The sequence below is a fragment of the Tachypleus tridentatus genome, chromosome 1 (genome assembly GCF_004210375.1).
Source record: "Tachypleus tridentatus isolate NWPU-2018 chromosome 1, ASM421037v1, whole genome shotgun sequence".
In the NCBI taxonomy this organism is placed as follows: domain Eukaryota; kingdom Metazoa; phylum Arthropoda; class Merostomata; order Xiphosura; family Limulidae; genus Tachypleus; species Tachypleus tridentatus.
In genome coordinates, this window is record NC_134825.1 from 51,092,437 (window position 1) to 51,115,658 (window position 23,222).

General features: G+C 36.6%; 1 protein-coding gene across 4 annotated transcripts in view; it reads right to left on the minus strand.

The window, feature by feature from the left end:
* LOC143248519 (TOX high mobility group box family member 3-like) overlaps positions 1–23,222 on the minus strand; it is a 152,100-nt gene that overhangs the window by 5,885 nt on the left and 122,993 nt on the right. For 2 of the 4 annotated variants that reach the window (XM_076496945.1, XM_076496952.1), the window contains exons 3-6: positions 15,866–15,970; positions 14,775–14,974; positions 13,848–14,124; positions 11,050–11,171 (exon numbers count right to left, since the gene is read on the minus strand). In XM_076496945.1, the coding sequence (XP_076353060.1) occupies positions 11,050–11,171; positions 13,848–14,124; positions 14,775–14,974; positions 15,866–15,970 (704 nt within the window). The remainder of the gene's footprint in view (positions 1–11,049; positions 11,172–13,847; positions 14,125–14,774; positions 14,975–15,865; positions 15,971–23,222) is intronic. The other 2 variants (XM_076496956.1, XM_076496965.1) reach the window with 1 other exon arrangement.

Genomic DNA, 23,222 nt, shown 5'->3' on the forward strand with positions numbered 1-23,222 from the left:
AGACACCAGGCGATCATCGAACCAGATTACGGCCTTTACGGACGCAGAATGCAGCTCAAGAACAATAAGACGGCATCTACGAGGGGAAGGCTTTAAAAATCGTAAACGTCTTCAAAGGCCAAGCCTCCTTCTACACTACGAAACAGCTCGGTTAAACTTTGCTGAGAAGCACCAAACATGGAATGTAGAAAAGTAGAACATTTTGTTCTCTGATGAGAAAAAATTTAACCTGGGTGGTCGAGATGGCTTCCAACATTACTGGCACGATAAGGATATCCCACCGGAGACATTTTCTACACGACACAGTGGAGGAGGTTCCATCATGATCTTGGATGCTTTCTCCTTCCATGAAACAATGGAGCTTCAGGTTATACGGGGGCGTAAAAAGCAGCTGGCTACATTGGCATGTTGGAGAGAGCATCCTTATTGACTGAAGGCCCTCGCTTGTGTGGAAATGACTGGATCTTTTAGCAGGACAACGCTGCAATCCACAATGCCCGCAGGACAAAGAACTTTTTCATGGCAAATAACGTGATTCTTTTGGACCATCCAGCGTGTCCGCCCGAACTGAACCCCATTGGAAATGTTTAGGGATGGATGGCAAGGGAAGTGGAAATGGACGCCAATTCCAAACAGTGCATGATATTTGTGAAGCCATCTTCACCACTTCGAATAACATTTCAGGCAGTCTCTTGCAAACACTTTTATCGACCATGCCAAAGCGAATGGTTGAAGTTATTTGCAATAATGACCGTGCAACTCACTACTGAGACCTCTTGTTGGGTATTTCCTACCCTGTTTAAGACTTCTTTTGGTATGGTCTTAAACTTTCGACCAGCTAGTATTTAGGCTAATTTCATAGTGTTCACATTTTCCCTATTAAATGCTAAAAAAGGTTCTTATTTTTATTTTCATCTTTCGATGAGTTGGTTGTTTATTTAGTGTTTTATGGCAAAAAAAGCAGCTAGGCTATCTGCGCCAAACGTCCGGTAAAAAGGTGAAAATAAAGTAAATGTAGTAAATTTCATAAAAGGAAATGAAGGTAAAACAAAACAGAAAAAGCATAAAACCAATGTTGACACCTAGTCTACAATGTTACGATAGAAAGCAGAGTAAGAGAAGTTGTAAAGGACTTTCTACAGCATAATGGTAATGATCATAACCCGCCAAGAGACTAACAGGTAAGTACAAGAACCAGTCACCTGAAGTTGGCCTTTCCAGTCCTGATTCCGGGTTATGTGTCATTACAGCCATTATCAAAAGGTAAAGTAATAAAAGTTTTAAAAGACATGTAGCAAAATTGTAATAATAATTTGCCAAATTTCCGGTAAAAAGGTAAAAGTAAAGTAAATGTAGTAAAATTCATAAAAGAAAATGAAGGTAAAAACAAAAGAGCAATTAAAAACAGAAAATTGCATAAAACCGATGTTGACATTCAATCTATAAAGTTGTAAAGAACGTCTGTAGCAGAATGGTAACGATCATAACCCGCCAGGAAGACTAACAGGCAAGTACCAAAACCACCGTCAGTCACCTGAAGTTGGTCTTTCCAGTCCTGGTTCCGGGTTATGTGTCATTATGGCCAGTACCAAAGGGTAAAGTAATAAAAGTTTAAAAGACATGCAGCAAAATTGGAATAATAACTCGCCAGGACGACTAACGGATAGTTCAAACAGCAGCATTAGTCACCTGAAGTTGGCCTTTCCAGTCCTGGTGTCGAGTTATTTAATGTCATGGCCAATTTCCAATTTCAAATCGAACAAGAGAGATTGAGACTCTTAAAAGGGAACCACAATTAAAAGGTGTAATGAATAAATATAAAACACTTAAATGACATTAAAAAGATTAATGGCCATTAAAAAACTAAAAACTTTATCAAGGTGGACAGTGTCACCATCACCAATAACACTGTCTAATGTTATGGACAAACCTTGGGACAGAACATGTTTAAAATAGTACCGTCGTTGAGAGTCGTAATGATGGCAAGAAAGTAAAATGTGGCTTACAGTGATTTGAGTGTTGCACAAACTACACACTGGTGCATCAGTTCCAGATAAAAGAAAATGATGAGTTAAAACCTATGATCAATGCGTAGTCTAGTTAGAACTTCCTCCTTCTGAACCTTATGAAAGCTAGACGGCCAAAGTCCAATATAGGGTTTTATTTGGAAAAGCTTGTTGTCGCGTTGCTCACTTCAAGTTGACTGCCAGCTAGCACGGAGCCGAGCCTTGAATACAGGACCATAGTCCATATATGGAATAGGCACAGCGGTGATAGAGACAGAGCAGATAGATTTAGCTGCCGTGTCTGCAAGCTCGTTCCCGCGAATACCAACGTGGCCTGGTGTCCAGAAAAACTGAATAGAAGTAGATGTCAATGAGAAATGGCCCAGTCGGTTTTGAATATCAGAGAGAACAGGGTGTGAGCCAACGTGAAGCGATTCCAGGGCCAGTAGAGAACTAAGCGAGTCAGTATAAATACTGCTTAGCTTTGATATGATCCAAGATAAGAGAAATGGCGTACAGTTCAGCAGTGAACACAGAAGCTGTAGAGGGGATTCTGCATGCAACCACCGAACCGCAACAAACCATGGCAGAGCCCACAGAGTTACCTGATTTGGAACCATCCGTATAAATTGGAATGTAAAGATTGTTCAAAAGATGTTCAGTAAATAAAAGATTGGTACTTCCAATCGGGAGTATCTGCTTTTCTCAAATGACTAAAAGAAAGGTCACATTTGGGGACTGTAATAAGCCATGGTGGGATGGGCTGACCAGTGGATTCTGCAATGTTATCCAAGGATAGACCCAATTCACCCAATTGCGCCTGGACGCAAAGGCCAAAAGGAGCAATGGCAGATCGTCTGTTCTGAAAAGGTATGGCCCATCGAGGAAAGAAAACACATCCCCAGGTGAGATGCTTTGGTAAGGAATGAAGTTTCGAAAAATATAGTAAATACAGTTGCAAAAGGCAAAGATGCAGAGAAGGTTCATGAGATTCTACATACAAGCTCTGAATTGGGGAGGTGCGGAAAGCCCCAGTGCAGAGTCGAAGTCCTTGATGATGAATGGGGTCCAGCATCTTTAAGGCCGAGGGTCTGGCAGAGCCATAGACCATTGATCCATTCTCGAGTTTCGATCGAATAAGAGCACGATATATCTTTAACATAGAACATCGATCCGCTCCCCAACTGGTAGTAGAGAGGGCACAGAGGATGTTCAGTGTTCTTGTGCATTTGACCCATAGCTGCTTTAAGTGTGGTATAAAGGTCAGCTTACGGTCAAAGATAAGCCCCAAGAACTTGGTCTCAGGGACCACTGGCAGCAAAACTTCACCGATACGGAGGTCAGGATCAGGGTGAATACCCCGTTGGCGGCAAAAGTGCATGCAAACAGTTTTAGAGAGAAAGAAATTAAAGCCGTTCGCCATGGTCCACTTCCGTACACGATTGAGGGCAGTTTGTAGTTGCCGCTCAATATATCTCATGTTCGACGACTGACACGAGATGTGAAAGTCGTCGACATACAACCCGTTTGCAACAGTGAGAGGGAGTTGTTCAGTGACGGCATTTATCTTTATACTGAAAAGTACGACACTCAAAACATAACCCTGACGGACCCCAAGTTCCTGTAGAAAGGAACAGGAAAGTGTCGAACCCACACGAACTTGGAATCTCCTTTCCATTAAAAATTTTTATTAACATAAGTAAATGGCCACGTAACCCATATATATGGAGGTCTCGCAAAATGCCACACCTCCATGTTGTGTCATAAACCTTCCCAATGTCAAATAATATTGATACAAGATGTTGTCGTTTGAGAAAGGCTTCTCTGATTGATGTTTCAAGTCGAATTAGGTGGTCCGTGGTGGAGTGCTGCGTCGGAACCCACACTGGGTGGGCGAGAGAAGGTTGTTTGATTTGAGGAACCAAACAAGACGAGCATTAACCATCCTCTCCAAGGTCTTCTAGAGACAGCTCGTCAAAGCAATTGAACGGTAGTTTGAAGGAATCTTGGGATCTTTCCCAGGCTTAGAGAAAGGTAAGGTAATAGCCTGACGCCAGGCATTAAGAAAAACATTCTCCTCACAGATCCGGTTAAAAACAATTAGAAGAATATCAAGAGAAGCAGGAGAGAGATAGCAGAGCATGTCATAGTGTATATCATCTAGTCTAACAGATGTACTGCCAGACCGATGAAGGGCCATTTTCAGTTTCACCAGTGTAAAGGGACGATTATAGTCAAAGAGACAGTCATTTCGAAAGGAAAGAGGTGAACGCTCTGCACGAATCTTGATGGCCATGAAGGTGGAGGAACAAGCAGAAGTATTAGATACCCGGCAAAAGCTTTCACCTAGAGTATCGGCGATGCTCCGGGCATCAGCTACCTCTTGGCCATCAGAGAGTAAGATCGAGAAGAGGATAGAATTGTAATGACTACTGACCTTTCGAACTATGTCCCATATGACCTTGAAACTGGTGGTAGAAGATATACTAATTGTGAACTTAATCCAAGATTCCTTCTGGCTTTGACGTCTTACCCACCTAGCATGTGCACGGGCCCATTGGAAAGTGATGCGGTTTGAAAGTATGGGATATCTACGGAAAGTATCCCAGGCCCGTTTTTTGAGCCTTCCATGCCATGTGGCAGGCAGGATTCCACCACGGACGAGGATATCATGGAAAACGTGTCGTCTATTGATGGCTGACTGACGATGGCAGGATCAAGTTCTGCTGGAGCAGTGAAAGTGTACCAGTCTGCCTGATCCAGCTTCCACTGGGGCACACGGGTAAGGTGGCATCGACCGCGGCCAGTCTCTCTCAAAAGTATAGGAAAATGATCACTGCCTAATGAATTATTGTCAACCATCCATGAAAAATGGGAGAATAATGAAGGGGAGCCAACCGAGAGATCAATAGCAGTAAAGGACTGACTAGATGCGTGAAAATAAGTGGAAGAACCAGAATTGAAAAGAGAAAGATTGTGATCAAAGAGCATATGCTCTACAGAGCGACCCCTCCTATCAACAACAGCACTTCCCCAGAAGGGATGATGTCCATTAAAGTCCCCCAGAATTAGAAAGGGAGACAGCAACTGTTCAACGAGAGCATCAAGGTCTGATTAATCATATGTCTCTCCAGGTGACAGGTAGAGAGAACAAACAGTGATGGTATGACCCAAGGAAATACGGATGGCTATGACCTCCAAGGGTGTGTTGAGTGACAAAGACACGGTGGGCACATGCTGATCAACCAATAGTGCCACCCCTCCATGCACTCGTCCATCACACAGCCTCTCATTTCTGTACAGAGAAAACTGCCGAAAGATGACTGTATCGGCATGTTTCTGAAATGTTTCCTGTAAGAAAGGACATACAGGATGTAGGAAGCAATCAGTGTTTTGATATCATCCAGATTAGAACGTAAACCGACAGTTCCATTGTATCAATGTGGCCATTTTTTAATGACGGGTAGGCGAAGTGGCTGGAGAACCCTTCTGTTTACGACTATGTCTTTTTTCCTTACTGTCCTTATACGGAGGAGGTCTATCGACCTCCATGGATCCTGCCCTGGGTCGATTGGGCAGGTCTTTGTTGTTGAAAGGGGATTTCAGTGACTGAGGACGCGAACGAATGATTGTTTTGTATCTTGGGGTGGGAGAAAAAGATGTATCTGAAGAAATGCCTGTATCTGAAACCAAAGGATGTGGATCTTGGGGTTTGTTGGAATGTATGAGAGGAACAGAGGTGAGTGAAGAAGTTGATTCATCAACCTTTTAACCATGGAGGTCAAAAGGCTTTTCATTTGTTTTGAAAACGGTTCTCTTGGAAGCACAGAGAGATCTGTCTGCACTCCCACTGTAGTTGTGGAACGAAGTGCAGCAGCATAGTCCGAGATGAAGTAGCGGACAGCAATTTCCGAGCCTCAGGATAACTAATGTTATGAGTCGTTTTCAAACGCTGCACCTCTTTTTCCTTCAACCATTTAGGGCAATAACGAAAGTAGGAATGGTGAGAACCATTGCAGTTGACGCAATGTGGGTCCATGTCACATGTATAGGCATCGTGATCATTGCCACCACAACGAGCATATGTCAGGGAACCACGACATGACGTCTTTGAGTGGCCGAACCTCTGACATTGGAAACATCGGAGAGGGTTTGGAATGTACGGCCGTACCCTGCAATTTAGATAACCTGCCTTGATGATGGCAGGTGCACGTGGTGATGTAAATGTCAAAACGAGGAAATTTGTCGGCAGTGTAACTCCATCTTTGCGAGCGGAGAAACCAGCGAGAATCTCTGACTAGGGGATGTTCTTCAAATCCCTCTCAACAGTAACTCCTCGTGATGAATTCAAGGTAGCATGAGGGGTAACTGAAGGTTTTTCTGAAAGAGAATGTAATATAAGAAAATGAGGTACGTGTGTTACAGATGTTGAATATTGATGCTCAGTCTTCAAGGAGGGGTCGTTTACCTATTGACTGTTTTTTTCACTATTTTATTTAAATTTTTCGTAGGAGGATCCATATGAAAAAAAGAAAATTTCGGTACCTACTGACCCCACCCACCATGGAGCCCTGCGAGGGGACGCACTACAGTGTCATGCAAGGACATTGCAGTAACACCAGGGTTTCGTAAGCACTATGCTCAAACACCAGCATCAGACACAATGTCCACAACACCCGTTGAGAACTTCCAATACTGGTACTTGGTTGACTCTAGCCCAAGTGGACCAGTCGATTGACCCAAGGGGGGCCACCCAAAGGCCGCCCCCGTCTACAGGAATTCAAAGCCAAAGTGGTGTGTTAGGGTTGGACCCCTCAACCACCAGGATCTTCTCCTCCCCTTCACGGGTCGCCACGCACGCCAAACACGTGGGTGGATGTTTAGATCCCAGAGGAGATAAGCAGAAAAAAACAGAACTTTCCCAGGAAGGTCCCCTCACCACGTACAGGAATCTACACCGAGGGGTTCATCTTTCGAAGCTCTACTCAAATAAATGGTTGAGTCTAACAACACAAAATGCATATTTTTTTTTATGTTCATTGGCCTTAAGATTTTGGCCAGCAGTGTATATTTTTTTTTGTCATGAAGTACTCTTACTGACAAACTATTATTTTTCTAATTTGTTATTCTAGTTAGTACATAGAATATCTTTTATTTAAATTTGTTGTTTATTACAATATTTTTATTAGAGATTGATTTGTACTATTAACTTAGAATTTGTATTTAAGATGAACCTAATAACTCTTATAAGCTGGGTGAATTTTGAGAGACATTATTGGGTTTACTGCCGAAAATATTGTTATGACTAGGAGTACCCAACCCAACTTGATTAGGCTGTTTTTAATTTCGCTATAAGTACACTGCCTACTCTAATTGACAGTTATTATCCACGATTCATATGCCATTAACGACTTTTTATTTAACTTTTTGTTGTTACACATGAAGCCATTTATGCCATTAGGATATACGTACCTGTTAAGATTATATCCGTTTAAGGAATAGCACAAACTTCTCTCAAGAGAATCGTATCCATTTTTCACAAAACAAGAATTATATTTACTATGCTCCCGTTTATTTTAGTTTAAAAATAAATACGGAGGATATCTGTTTTACGATAAACAAAAAGATTGTGTATAAGAGTTAACGAGATTTTCTTCTATTTTACAGCTTGCTGTTGTCTAGTGGATAGCGTGCTGGATTTATGGTTGGCGTCCCGTTTCTACAAAATCGCATTCCGCGCTTTAGAGCCGTTCGTAAGTGTGAAGATAAATTCCCACTATTTGATTACACTAGATCAAGTGTTGGTGGAGGGGAGGATGCTGTTCACCAGCTCTCTTTCCCTAGCGTTATCGATTTAAAATTATGAACACTTAGGGTTGATAGCCCCTGTGTAGCTTTGAGTGAATATCCTAAGGAAACAAATACTGATTATAGAAGGCACCAAGTAGGATATCGGCCAAAGGTGGAACCTGCTGAAAATTATCGAGACATGTAATGTTGATATGAGGAAGGATAGCACGTGCTATTTTCTGAAACCTATTTTACCCTGGAGAGAACGAGAAACCATTAAAACAGCAATACATCTACAAAGTTTCAGCAAAACCGCTGCTCTGATTCAACAAACTATAATAAAATATTTGTTTATATTTCGGTATATTAAACATAAAACCTAATACGAATTTTTACCCTCGTTACATAAAACGTTTGATAATTACTACTTGTAGTTTAAACGCCTGACGTTTCTGCCATTTCGATCAGATTTGAATATTAACTGTTATTTTCTGCCCTTTATCGAGGGTGGTGTTTAGCCTTGAATTCTTCAAGGAAAACAATACTCTGCACCAGGATATGTGTGTAATATAACCACTCGTCCTGTCGTAATATAATCCTTGTTTGTTTCCGTATTAGTGGCGGCCTTTGTATGCTGTGAAGGTCCTCAAACTAGTTATTTCAGAAATAACGGGACTGCTTTAAGTCCGTCAACTAGAGGCACCAAAAGTGGCTGGAAAGTTTGCCCTTCATGAAAGATTAAACAGGTTAAGAGCTGCGCCTTGTTCCCATTTTCATTGTTCCGCGTTACTGAAATAAAACGCAAGGTTTCTTTGGCAGATTTTTAAGGACTTGAAACAGTATAACCTTTCAAGGTTTCTTTTCTCACCATCACAAGTTAAAAATGGCCAATGTGGCTTAACTCAAAAAAGAATGAAAATCATTCTTAAATACAATTAATACAATTAAATAATGTTTTAACATTATAACAGATTGATTTAAAACTAACGTAATTTTTTTTTAAGTTAGAGCATACTGAAAAGATGTAAAAGTATTGAAGGAAGGCTGTAGTTTTTATTTGGCTTTCACTTAAATCGAAAATAAAATTCATATTCGGATTCACCTACGTAATTCGAGTTAACTACATAGAACTTGTATACATGTTTACTGCCTCCCCGCTAGTACAGCGGTAAGTCTACGAATTTACAACGCTAAAATCAGGAGTTCGATTCCCCTCGATGGGTTCAGCAAATAGCCCGATGTGGCTTTGCTATTAAACACACACACAAATACATTTTAACTGTAACCGACTCGCCGCTAAATTCATAGCTGTCGTGTAACAGTACAACGTTTTACAACATAGAAAACAGATTCAATATTTTTATAAAAATACACTCCTACTATTTGGACGCTGCTTTATTCTACAGGGATTTTGGAAAGTCTCTGTGCACTTATATATTTAATAACAGGCATGGTTCAATATAGAATACAGGAGGTAAATATGAATGACAATTATAAACAATGTTGAAAGTGACCCCCGTTAGCATCATCAATACAGGCCTGGATCCTTCTTATTTTGTTTCTAAACACCGCTATCAGTTGCTGGCTTGAAATAGACTGAATAAAATATGATTACAAAACTGCAGTGACTTTCCGAACACCCTGTACTAACAAATTGTTTTACTCTTCCAAATAAAAAAACAGTCAGTTGGTCTTAGATGTTTATAAAAATGAGTGATATCCGTTCTCGTCCACTTCTAAATATGGCATGACGACTTAAACATTACATTTAGTTGAACACTGCCTCTTAGTTGTAAACTTCGTCCTTAAATTTTATCTTTTAGGCCTAAAGACAAACATCGTTATTATATTGTTATTAAATTTTATTGGGATGTCCTGCACTTTATTTATAAAGAACGTTTTCAAAATTAACTGGTGTAAAGGTACACTTAGTTCTAATTTTAGGTAAGTCTATAAGGCTGTTTTAAAAATTTACGATGAACTTTCCATTTTTGTGTTCCAACTAATCGGGAAGGGTAAGATCGCTTTTGTCGCTTACAGACTATTTGAAAACTGACTAAAAAATGTACAAAAACTTAAAACCTCAACAAAATAATCGCTTTTGAGAAAAGTCTTCAACATACATACATAATAATAAAACAAATTAATTAATATAGAGAAACTAGGAAACGTATCTATAATCCTAGTTTAAAGAGAAAAAAATAGACCCTCAATTGTGAGCTTACCATATCTTAATATAAACAACAGTTCCAAACGTAAACACACACAAAGACGAGTACAGAATCTAATATTTTAAATTTCCCCACTCGCTACTCACAATTCAAAGCAGTGGAGATAAGTAACAATCTTTTATGATATACTAGGATTAAACAACTTTTTCAAACACCGTCTGCAGATGCGGTGTATTTCCTCTCTCAAAACAGCTACACTCGGTAATAATTTGAATCCCGAACGATTTGTTATAGGATTATAAAATTGTTCATAGCGCGCCATTCTTCTTCCTTGGTTAAGTATTGGCTTTGTTCCAATTTAAAAGCTCGGCAATAAAGATCGAGCTGCCACAATGAAAAATGATCCTTCTTTAAGAATAGGAGATTGTTATACATTATCTATGACAAACGTGTTCGTTCTCATCTTTTTCAATCCATTTGTTTTTCAAATTCTTTGAATGACAGGAAAACGGAAGTTTTATTACGCTTTCCACTCTTCGATACACAGTCACTAAATATACATTTTTTTTCAATCAATTAATGATAAGGCGTGTATAAAAGAAAGTGAAAATCCATTTGAACTGAAATAACACGACTAACAAATCGTTTTAAGAAACGTATGCAAAAAATAATTTTTCCGAAAAACACGTTTAGTATAAATTTTCAGTTGCATATAAACATAAGCTATTTTTATTGACACACTTGACCTTAAAAGCTTGGAGATCTCAATATATGTAGTGGAAAGATATTTAAATAACATCTGAACAATCATGTTGTGATTGTTAATTTACATTTTCGATTTCCACGAATACGGAAATATACGCTTTGTCCTATTTCTGGTGAATTTAGAAAATAAAAAATTAATCTAGTTCGCCTCCAAGATCATTTAGTGATTTTTACCTCAGTTATATTAAATTCAATTAGTCTAGAAATACTTGTTGAATACTGATGTATGATCACGTTCTGTTAATTTTCCAGGAATATTAGGCAAAACAAAAATTACATGAAAGTAAAAGAGAATGACGCTGTGCATTTTGGCTTACTTTTGTGGTTCGTTAGGGTCTTTCTTTTTTTTCTTCTTAGGAACTTTGGGTTTTTTGCATGACTTGGTGTTGTTAACAGGTTCTATAGGCTCTGGTGATGGTCTTTTTACTCCACTCATTAGCTATAACAGAAAGAAATTAACTCCACAATAGTTGTGTAACTGGAAAAGTTAATTTAAATTTGTCAATATATATATGTATAGAAAAATGAGAAAATGGGGCATGACTTCATTAAATTTAGTTGAATGGACGGTTACTGCTTGTTGTAGAAAAGCAAGTACAGAGGACGACGTTTCGAAAGTTTTCCGCCTTTTGTCTTCAGGCAGAAGCCTTTCGAAACGTCGTCCTCTGTACTCGTGTTTATACAACAGGCAATTGCCGTCTATTCAACTAAAGTTCATCACTAATACTCTGCCTAAACAATCTACCAAATATTTGCTATAGTTTTCTCTAAAATAATCTCCAAATTCTTAAGTTTTATTAGAAGTCTAACAGTTATTAGTCTACTGATCTATAAAAAAAAACCCGTAGAAATCGAATGCTGTAGTTATACGCCCACGTTAGTTCAGTATTTAATTTAGCATGCTTATCCTCCCTGTATCATGGTAAGCTGTTAAATTATAATCGTGACAATAACTAATATCAATGATAATATCGTTGTACAAACTTATAGTCATATGCGTTAAATTTCTTAAAAAAACTTCATAAAAATAACTTTGAATTTAACCACATTTCGTGAAATCTAATTTATCCGCGTGATAGAAATACACGTAAATAGTTTTTAATTTCATTATGTTTTAGCAATATATCTCAATCTTATTTTCAATGGGTTAAACTTTACAATTATTAGGAAAGGCTGAAATGCTACCTTAGACTAATAATTTCTGCCTATCTCCGCCAGGAGTCAGTATGTAACAAATTACTACTTTAGTTTTTTTATCTCCGTTTTATTAGAAGCAACAACATTTCACAAATGACTGCATAGATTCAGTGGTTGTGACAAAAACACCCACATAGGCATCTGATTTCCATCGTAAAATAATCATACATTTGTAGTGATTAAAAATAGAAGTAAAATATGATAAGTGGTATATCGGTCACTGAATTTTTGGGCCTAACTAACTTAGCAGATAATTCCCACCCCTTTCTCTTCTGACGGGTGATATATGCTTCACTTATTTTTAAGGCCTAGGTTAGCGAACAACTATTACAGCTTCCTCATCTGGTAGATGGTGTGTGTCTCATCGATGTGTAGGGCTTAATTTATCATGTAATTTCCACCCCTTCCTCACCTGATAAGCGATGTATGTCTCACCGATATTTAGAGCCTAATTCAGAGGATAACTCCCACCATTAGGGCAGATTTTACTCTTTCCGCTCTAAAATTCAAAGAATAAATTTTCTGCTGCATGTATACAAAATAATTTTTGTAATTATCTTTCAGTGCTGTAAAACAAAAGCACAGGATTGTTTTCTGCCTGAAAAGGGGTAAAACTGAAAACGATTCGCAATTTCAATTTCGAAAAAAAAAAGAAGAAGGAATAGAAACAATATTAAAACTGTTATCTTTAATGTACTCGATTGGTTAAAAATATATTACGACGTAGAATATAAATGTTGTGCTGTGTGCGTGCTAAAATACATACACATGTGCAATGGTATCACTGTCGATTATTAAATACGCTTTAGGCAAGCTAACAGTCTAAATTAACAACTATATTAAAACTCAGAGATTGCCTCATAGTGTTTTTCATAAGTGGTTTTTATAAACGGTTTCGAGAATATAAAAAAACGCTAAAAATAAGGGTATCATGTAATGGAAACGGAGCATCTGCTACAGACTGATAGCATTCATGAACAGCGCCGCTGGTGGCTATCTTTCAAAACCCGTAGAGTGGTTATTATTTTATACCATCTGCTCTTTTCAAAACGGCGTCTTTACCGTTGACTAACATCAAATGTGTTATTACTGATATTTTTAAACGTTCGGAGCTCTTGACAAGAGTGGAACTTTTTAATGGGTGTTTTAATCACTGGACCCTCTAGATAACAGAAAAAAAGTAATTATAGAAATTAAGACTAATATTTAGTTACTACAAGACTTAAGTTTGAAAGAAACCTTAAACAAAACAGGAAAGGGAAATAAGCTGTCACAACACTAATAATTATAAACAAATTTTGCTCTAATGCATTTTTTTTACAGAGTTAATTAGTTTTATTGCATACGAACACTTACAATAGTTAATTTTATTAAAACAAATACTTTTTTAATAATTTATTAACAGTTAGCAGGAAATTATAAATCTATAATTACACTGATCTATGTAATAAACTTTTACAAGTAAAATGGTAAATTATAAACAGATAAAACGAATGAGCTGATAATTACAAACAAATTATTCAACGAACAAAATCGATAAACAGGTTAAAAACAAACTATAAACTGGCACATGAATAAATGGAAATTATATCAATAATATACAGATAAAATTACATGTTAAAATGATAAATAACTTGTTGATAGACACATAATGTCACAATATGTTCTCGACAGCTTTTACGACGAAGTTATGAATCGATAAACAAATAAAATGAAATTAAGGTTACTGTTAAATGATGGAATGGTGTTATAATTTAATAAAAATTTAAATATGAATCTGGTTCCTTTACTTCTTATAATACTACTTTTTATGGTATAAGAAAATGGGCGACTTGGACGAATGTATCCAGTTGTTTTTCGAGTTTATGCTTCGAATACAATTTAAATTTGACCAACTTAATGATAACAGTGCAAGTACCAATGGAATGTTATCATCGCTGTCTTCGCTAGTTTCCTGTCCTGGAGAAGTATGATTGGATCCGGGAGAGCTTCCCATGGATCCGGGACCTTGCTGTCTGGCCATTCCTAAAGGAGCTTTCATGCCCAGTTGTGTCATCAGTTGTGTCTGACTTATAGTTGTAAGCAGAGAAGTATGTCCGTGTATTACAGAAGGCTGTGTTGACAGTGGTACCTGAGGTGGGGGCATGGTTTGCATTTGATCAAAGTTGTTCGGGTGGTTCGCATAGGACTGATTACTGAAATATAGATAAAGAGCAAATACAACAATTTTACTAAATTAGTAACCCAAACTTTAAAACATTATTATTTACAATGCATATCGCAATAGCTCTTTATTTTTTTTTGTACGGTAAAAGAATAATCAAGGACTTGAAGGCCTGAACAACCAAACGTAACAAATATCTTTGTACAATAAGTTTATACGAATAGTTCCACGCAACTCAGAACTGATAATGTACTGTTATCGGACAAAAACATATTTTAAAAGTCTGCCACATCGAAAGTGTGTATCAATATGGCGTGCTGTGAGTGTGGCTTATGTCCGGGTTAGGCTAATGATTTCTCATACAAAACATACACTATATCATAATATCTAATCTACAGGGATGCCTCAATATGAATAGTATCAACTAAACTCAGCGGAAAGTTTTCTTAGACACTATACGTGCTAAATAACAACTAACCATTAATTAAGCAAGGACTGAAATTCATAAACAACACTTCCTACCGAACAAGACCGTGTGTAAATCCTTTTACTTGAAGTTAATGCGAAAAGAAATAAACAGAGTTTGAATCTGTACAACTTAAAGCACTAATTTTAATACCAATAAAAACCAGCAAATCGTGATTTCACGTATTTCAACAGAAAAATCAACATTTTACTTACAGCATTTGGATGTTCTGCATCTCTATCCCACCTCCAGGTTGGATCTCTCTCATCTGAGGCAAATACATTTCCTCCATATTATGTCCTGGATACTGGACCGTTGGACTTTCCACTATTCCTTGAGGAGCGATGGTAGTAGAAGGCGAAGACGCCATCACTATGGTCATTTCCTGACTTTGTGTCTGAGGATGTGAGAGGGCCTATAAAAAAAACACAAAAAACATGGTGTGATGATTCACAGAGAAAATGTTTCACCAAGATCAAATTAATAAAAATTCAAAAACCACAGTTTTAAAACACGGCACAGAGAAATTTTTTTAAGAATGTGAATTATTGGAACCACGAATACATGCAATTTGAGTCAAACAGCTTATCACGTACGTACTGAATTGGGACGGGAGTAGCGAATTACTTGGAGTAAATCCATCGGTTCGCATCCCATTTCTGAAAATTGCACTTTTTACCTTGAAGTTGAAGAGATACGTTATAAGAGTAACAGTCAAATCTCATATTACGTCACACAAGAACAACCCAAGAGTTCGTGACTGGTGCTTCTGACTAGCTGCCTTCCGTCTGCTCTATCAGTTCCAAATCAGATATGTATAGTTCTTGTGTAGCTTTGCACGGATACCCGAAACAAGCACCTAGCTAGTCAATCAATTTTTACTTTAGATGTATGTAACTAATGGTGAAAAAATATCCAACCATAGACTATACACGCTTTCTCACGAGTTAAACCAGGGTACCTTTTGCCAAACAACAATTTTAATATTAAATGTTTAACATGCGTTTGAGCCTGTGCGCCTAATTTTAAGCCTTTTTACTTCTCACAAAATAAACAAGTTTGTAAAACAACTTAACACATTTGAGTAAAGCAAGACTAGAGTTGAAAAAACAACACATTAATCGTATATACAGTTAGAAAGACGACCCCACTAACAGTGTTATTCTAATTTAAGGAATCGATAATCAAAAATGACGACTTCACAGTCTGTTTATGCATTTTACACCATAAAATAACATTACTGTCAAACTTCAAGAAGGTCGTTCCTAGTTTATAAATTTAAAATGTTTGAAATGAGATATTATACCTGACTTTCAAAAATGTCTCCAGTATTCCCGTTTCCATCACTAGATGGCATACTCAAAGTTGGAATACTAAATTCTTCGTCCCCAAAACTCGGAGTATGGAAAGTCTGTAACAAACAAGAACTTCCTTTTCAAACTGAATTTGGTCCAAAATGATATTTTTAACCAATGAGGATAGAGCTAATCCTAGAATGTACGCCTGTCACTGAACAAACTATTAATTTAAGGTACGCTTCAACATTTAGATTGCAAGCCTTTAGAATTTAGGGTAAAAGTTTTTTTTCCCTATATTTTCGTATAAAATAAAAAAACTTCAAGATTTCTAACAGATGTTTACTTGTACTTCTCTACGTCCACTAAACTATGATGCTCTGGCTTATTGTAATATAAACTGATGGATTCGATATAAACGAATCTGTAACGGAGTTTCTTTCTTCAATACTGTCACTTACTACAAACAAGATTTACGCCAGATACATTAGAATAAACAGAAACGGATTACAGAAATGCAGAAAACTATTTCTGCTGTCCCTAATTTTATTTTTCAAGCAAATCTTTATCAGTTTTTGTAAATTAGGATTAACTGTTTTGGTTCAGTCGAAAAGCGACGATGTTTTGATGTGTGAAGCGAGATGTGGGCTTGACAAGCATCTTGAATCTAAATTAATGGCTGGATTGAAAGATATAGTAAGGGATTTCCCTATCGAAGACGTGTGATACAAAAGCTAAAAATATTCATACACAAAGATAAGTGAATAACAACACCATAAAATCATCCACCTTGGTGGTCTACTTCAATGTTAATCGTAAGACCTGAAATTGTATATAGTAGAATCCCCTTGGCACAAGTCTAAGAACCGTGAGAAAAAGAGGAACTGTAAAACCATTCAATTTTAACCAAATTAAAAGTGGAAAAACATGCATGTCGAGGAATTATTACACGTAAAGTTATCCCTCTGGATAGTGCAATCGCTTCTTGGAGAAAAAATGTTACATATTATTTATTAGCTTCTCTACAGTATAAAACATTGTAAAGATCATAAATATCATGAGCTGAAGTAATTCATTTGAAAAGATCATTAATCATAAATATTTCACTCTTTCTCATTTTCGTTTAATTTATAACATTTTTGTTTTTCCACTAAAAACGGTTTCAAATTACTATACTGATAGCGTTTCCCGACTAACAAAATATTACTTGAAACCTTAAAAAATCGAGATAAATTAGAATGAGAACATAATACCAAGTGAAACAGTTTGTCTGACAAACAAACGTAGTAAGCTCACGAATCTAATTTTGTTTTAAATCAATACCATCTCGTATTTGTATCTGATGAGAGCACTTGGTCTCTAATGGAAATATTCTTAAGATGAAGAGACGAAAAAAAGTTTTTTTTTCCCTTTATCTCTTAGTCTTCGAACTTCTTGAAAATTTAATAACCTGGAAAAAATAAGCTTTGAAGGATTATTTAAATTTTCTTTAATATAAAACTGTATTATAGATAGTATGTTTGGATATGTACTTTTACCTAATGAATTACGTATTCTTCATAGAGCACTAATAACAAAAAAAAAGGGTATTCCACTATAATTACTTTCCCGGGACTTTATTATTTGCTTTTCCAAATATTACTTCATTGTTTCTTTTTCCAATTTCAAACAAAGGAGAGGAACAAACGTACACATTTCATATATGTGTATGTGCATAAACTTTATAAATTGATTATTAAGAATCTAATCAGAAACTTCTATGAACACGATTCAAGAAAAATTGAAATAAGTTCAGATTACATTAGTTCTCTAATGGAAAACAATGGAAGTTAAGTTTTGTTAAAACTAAAATATAACAAATAACACAAAAAAGTTCGGATGTTGACATGAAAATTTTCAATTAAGCTACAAAAACGCATAAAAAAGACTATTGTTAATAATAATGTGCATATAAAGTATTCAGAACAGTTAGTTTTTGACTTATCACTGTTAGTAATAATGCACATATAAAGTATTCAGGATACTTAGGTTTTGACTTATCATTGTTTATAACAATGTACATAAAACATTTTCAAGACACTTAGTTTTTGACTAAAAAATAAAGTATAACATTATCCATCTTCAGTTTTTAATCAATATCTGCGCTTTATCGTATACTTTCTCTATTAAACACACAACAACAGAATTGGTGTAATGCCCAAATCTGTTGACGAGTAGATATTTTTAACTTACGCTTGGCAGGAAATTATGTCTATTACAATATCATTAAGTAATTTCTTCAATAAATAGCAGGTTTGGGGATAAGTTGATATTACTACAGAAAATGATCTTTTAGTTGTGTTTTCTAGATGCTTTACTTTATTACTAGATATATAAACTGCACCAACACGTTTCAGTTACAAAAATGTATAGTTTCAATGTGTTAAGTTTTCATGTGACGAACTAGTCTGCTTGACGAAATAAGTGCCGCACGAGTAATCAAACAGTACAAACTCGTGTATTTCAAAACCCCTGTTCGACTTCATTCCCGTAATACTCGTAGAACAAATCCGTAACTTCTTTCATATCAATAAAATAAGCATGAACTTGAAAGTTAATGTATTAAGAAGTGATTACAAAACTGGCGTTTATTAGAATGTAATTGAAAAATTCAAAATTCAACAATTCCACCTGGTGCGGGTTCCTCTGTTAAAAACTTTCTGCATTTTTATGTTGACGTGAGAACGGTAAAGTAAGCATTAGGACAAATATGATCAGTTATTCACTCGTTTTATTAACGTGTTCTGGGGTGAACCGTTTACAATCACCATGTAGTGGAAATGAATCATTCTTCAATTCAAGTACTTCTTAAAATATTGTTCAACGCAATTTTTGTTTTTGTGTTATAAAATGCCTAAAATAACTAATATTATTGTGTTCTATTATGTTCTACAAAATTTCGACATTGCTTTGTTTTGAACTGTTATTTTGAACTTGTTTTGTATCCATTAACACACCGAATTTGTTTTCCAAATAACACACATTGTATTGCTTTTAACAAGTTTTTTTCTTATTTAAAAAAAAGGAAATTATTAATATAAGTGAAAGAATTAGTCCTGAGAATATATATTTCAGCTTAAAATAAACGCATAAAAGTTTAGAGTAAAACGAAATACTTTAGCAGTCTGTCTCGAAGTGAACTGCTTTACGAACTTTAGAAGGGTTTATATGGTTCGTGCTTTATACAGGGTGTTCGGAAAGTCACTGTGCACTTATATATTTATTAACAGACATGTTTCAATATAGAATACAGGAGGTAAATATGAATGACAATTATAAACAATGTTGAAAGTGACCCCCGTTGGCATCAATACAGATCTGCATCCTTCTTGTTTTGTTTCTAAACACCGGTATCAGTTGCTGGCTTGAAATTGACTGAATGAATACTATTATCGCTACTTTCAAAACTGCACAGTGACTTTCCGAACACCCTGTATTACGTTTTATTTCGCAAACAGAAGAGTTGTTCTGTCAAAGAGGAGATTCGAAAGAACTTGGATCGTACATGGTAATGTGGAAACTGGTAACACGGGCCAAGAAAGTCACAGATACTACAGTTCCACATGAAATCGAGTCTCTTTATCAAGAACTACAACACGCCTAAAGATACAACTGAAAACACAAAAACAGAAATTATAACTAAATATAAAAAAGAACAAAAAACAATTCAAATTCTTTAACACGACTGAGCATATTTACAACGGGAAAAAGGGGTACTAATCATAGAGCTGCTTCCAGATTAAAATGTTCCGCTTGAAGAATATGGGATTTTAACCAGTTTTCTTTAACGTTACTGGCAACTTCTTACGAGCGAAAACGTATATGAAAAATGACGTAGGTTCTAAAAACTAAGCCAATCAAAATCAAGCAACTCGAATTCTATATCCTTCGACATGACAATCAGGAAGGTGGAAACAGACTGTATCTGGTGGTCATCGAGGCCCAACAGGTCAATGGAATAAATATTTTAAGATTGGCAGTAGCTAGAGATGTTAAAGAGACCAGAGGTATAATCCAGAAAATGAATAACACCTATCGTTTCAAACCATAACTAGAAAAAAAAAAAAAAAACTTGAAAAAGTGATGTGTGAAGTAAAAATATATAATTATACATACATCAAGGATGTAAAATTTTGTTATATGTAATTTCCTTTCTCATGAAGATCTTGATATAAAAAGGTGTTTCTGCTGTACAAGTCGAACGTTCCACTACGAATATTAAAATGTTAAAGGCTTGTTATAACTTAAAGTTGTGTTAAAATTGGAAAATTTCAGAACACCCAAACTATCATTTATTCATTCATAGTTAACACTATCTACTGTCCAAGTGGCCAATTTTAATTTCTCCATAAAAAAACAACTGTTCATTGTAATTATTAACCATTAAACAACACCATTTGGACATCTTCAAACTCGTTCGATACATTTCTTAAATTATCTTTTCCACACACCTGTTATGCAGTCTCCTCTCCTGCAGACCAATGCTTTGAATAGAAACGGGCATTACATGGTTTTAAACACTCGAATCTTGTTACACCTTATACTTTGGTTCTACTGTCAGTGGTTCTTAATTTGTGATCTGCGAACCCATATGGGTCGGTCAGCATTGTATAAATTGATTTCCATACATCAGTTGAAATAGAAAAATATTATGTTCGATTTAATGGTGTTTCATCTGAACAGTTTATGAACTCGTATATATCAGTACAGCTTTTATACACTAAGTAATCACACTGTGCAGATAGACATATCCGAGTTGGCCCAGCATGGCCAGGTGGTTAGGGCGCTCGAATCCCAATCTGAGGGCCACGGGTTCGAACCCCCGTTGCACCAAACATGCTCGTGGGAGCGTTATAACGTGACGGTCAATCCTACTATTCGTCGGTAAAGAGTAGCCTAAGAGTTGGCGGTGGGTAGTGATGACTAGCTGCCTTCCCTCTCCCTCGGTGGACTCAGCAAATAGCCCGATGTGGCTTTGCTATATGAAAACACACACACACACGCCTTCCCTCTAGTCTTACGCTGCTAAATTAGGAACGGCTAGCGCAGATAACCCTCGTGTAGCTTTGCGCGAAATTGTCTTTCATTTGTGAAGGAATCCTACGAGAAAGAAACTAATAATCACTGCTCAAATACACATTTATTTTCGATGTTTTATACATGTTTCTGTATTTTCAAGTTTAAGGTTTATCAGCATACAGCTCGCAAAAAAAAGTCCTTAATTTGGATGTATCAACAGAAAAATGGCGGCTAGCCAGCAGCACGCCGCCACAAGGTTTTGTCCAGTTATTTGAACCAAATATTGGAAGTGACCTTCACTTTTACAATACACCTCAATACCTAACGTGTTTAGTGGTCACCCCCGGCCAAAAGGTTTAGACATTTTTACTTCCTACTTCTTGTGAGCTTGCGTGCACGCTTTCAATTTCATTTTTGGTTAACTTTACCAACGCATTAGAAAATCTCCTCCTCACCAGCCAACCGCAGCCTGTAAGAGGGTTGGGGATGAGTACATGACCGACGGTTGGTTACTTCCGGGCCTGAAGCAACTCACCAAAACGGGAACATATGCTTGACGTCCCGTATGTAGAAATAGCATGCGCTTACCTGACGTCCCACGTGTGGAAATAAGACCGGAGCAACTTAACGTCATAGTTGGTTAATTAAGTGTTAACTCTACTGGTTTTGTTTAATCACTATTTTAGTTTCGACTCGCAATCTTCATATGAAACTGTAAGCTACGTAACTGCCCGCTCGTCAGTAAAATCAAATGAAAACCATGTACAAGTTTTGAGTTATATCGAAAGCTGATTGAGTCGTTCATACATACATGTATTGCTAACAACCGATTGGCAACAAACTTAACAAATGGTACTCGTAACGACAAACATAAGACGTGTGATTTCAAGAAATACATTTTATCAGTATGGAAATTTCTCTTATACTGTGGTACTTAGGTGGTAAAAGCAGCAATGTCCCTGAGTACCGGTACTTAAATTGAAACGAGGTGATCAAGTTTCTCGGGCTACCCGACTTCTACCTTACCTAACAATAAGCCCCAAAATGTTTGTACAGGTCTATCCAGTTTTTGGCCGGTCGTTCACCGACGCTGAAGAGCACATGCGCAAATTCTACACTGTATTAAATACACAAGTCGATTATAAAACAGATGCACCTATGTTTTATATTACCTATTCACAGCAAAAGTACACACTGATACCACGCACATAAAGTGACTGCCTAAGGCAATCCTAGTTCGTATTCTACAGACATTTAAGTACCGTAATATCAAAGTATGAAGTTAGAGCGTAGTAGACAGTAACTTATGATACAAGATACTAGGTCGCTCTCTAGAGGAACGAGATAAAATTCATCTGTACCTTTGATAACATGCTCGCAGATGTCTTGTATCCAGCATCACCTTATTCTTCAAATCAAATATTTAATAAGTCGTACTTATAGAAACCGTTTAAGGATCAGACATGTTCTTATCCAAGTCAAATTACTTTACCTATATTTCCACTTGAAGAGAACGCACAAATGGGTACATTCGTCTATTCACACTTTGTAGTCGCGAAAATTGACTCTCGTTTGTTGGGTCTGTATACAGTTGTTATATTCATTAAGCTGGAAAATACTTGCATCAATAATAGCAGAATTCGTACGTATAAGACCGCGCTAATTTGTGAAGGAAACATCTGGAAACGGTACAGTAACTATCACAAACAAAACACGTAATCAACATATCACGTGGGTCTGCCAATGAAGTACTTTTGGTACTCCAATGAAGTACTTTTTGGTACTGAGCAAAGATTCACATGAGTATCACGTATCTAATTATATTTGAGATATAACATTTTATGAACTTAAATAGTACACTGAATTATGTTTGATGTGAATATCAAGGATGAAGTAAAGAGCTTCTTGGAAACTACAGGAAGGAGGATTAGTAACATCAAAATGGAGTTCCCTCTTAATTCTTTTACACATTATAGTATTAAGATGTAAAAATGCCAGAAACTAGCCAATAAAATTAAAAACAAAAATTTCAAAAACAGGCAGAAAATTTTAGAAATTTTATTAAGTAGCACAAGATGACTGTGTAACTGTGACCACAGTTTTGATTCGCCTTTTGGAAATTCATATCCAATGAACGTATTCAACTGTTTAAACTCGAATGACCATCTTGCAAGAAACAGGACGAGATAGTCCTGAATGGTAAGTAAATGTTACACTGAATGTCTTTCTGCAATTTTCATTTATTTGTGTACTGAAAACGTACTGCATGTATGATGTGTTAGGCAAATTGCTCAAACCCTATTCAAAATG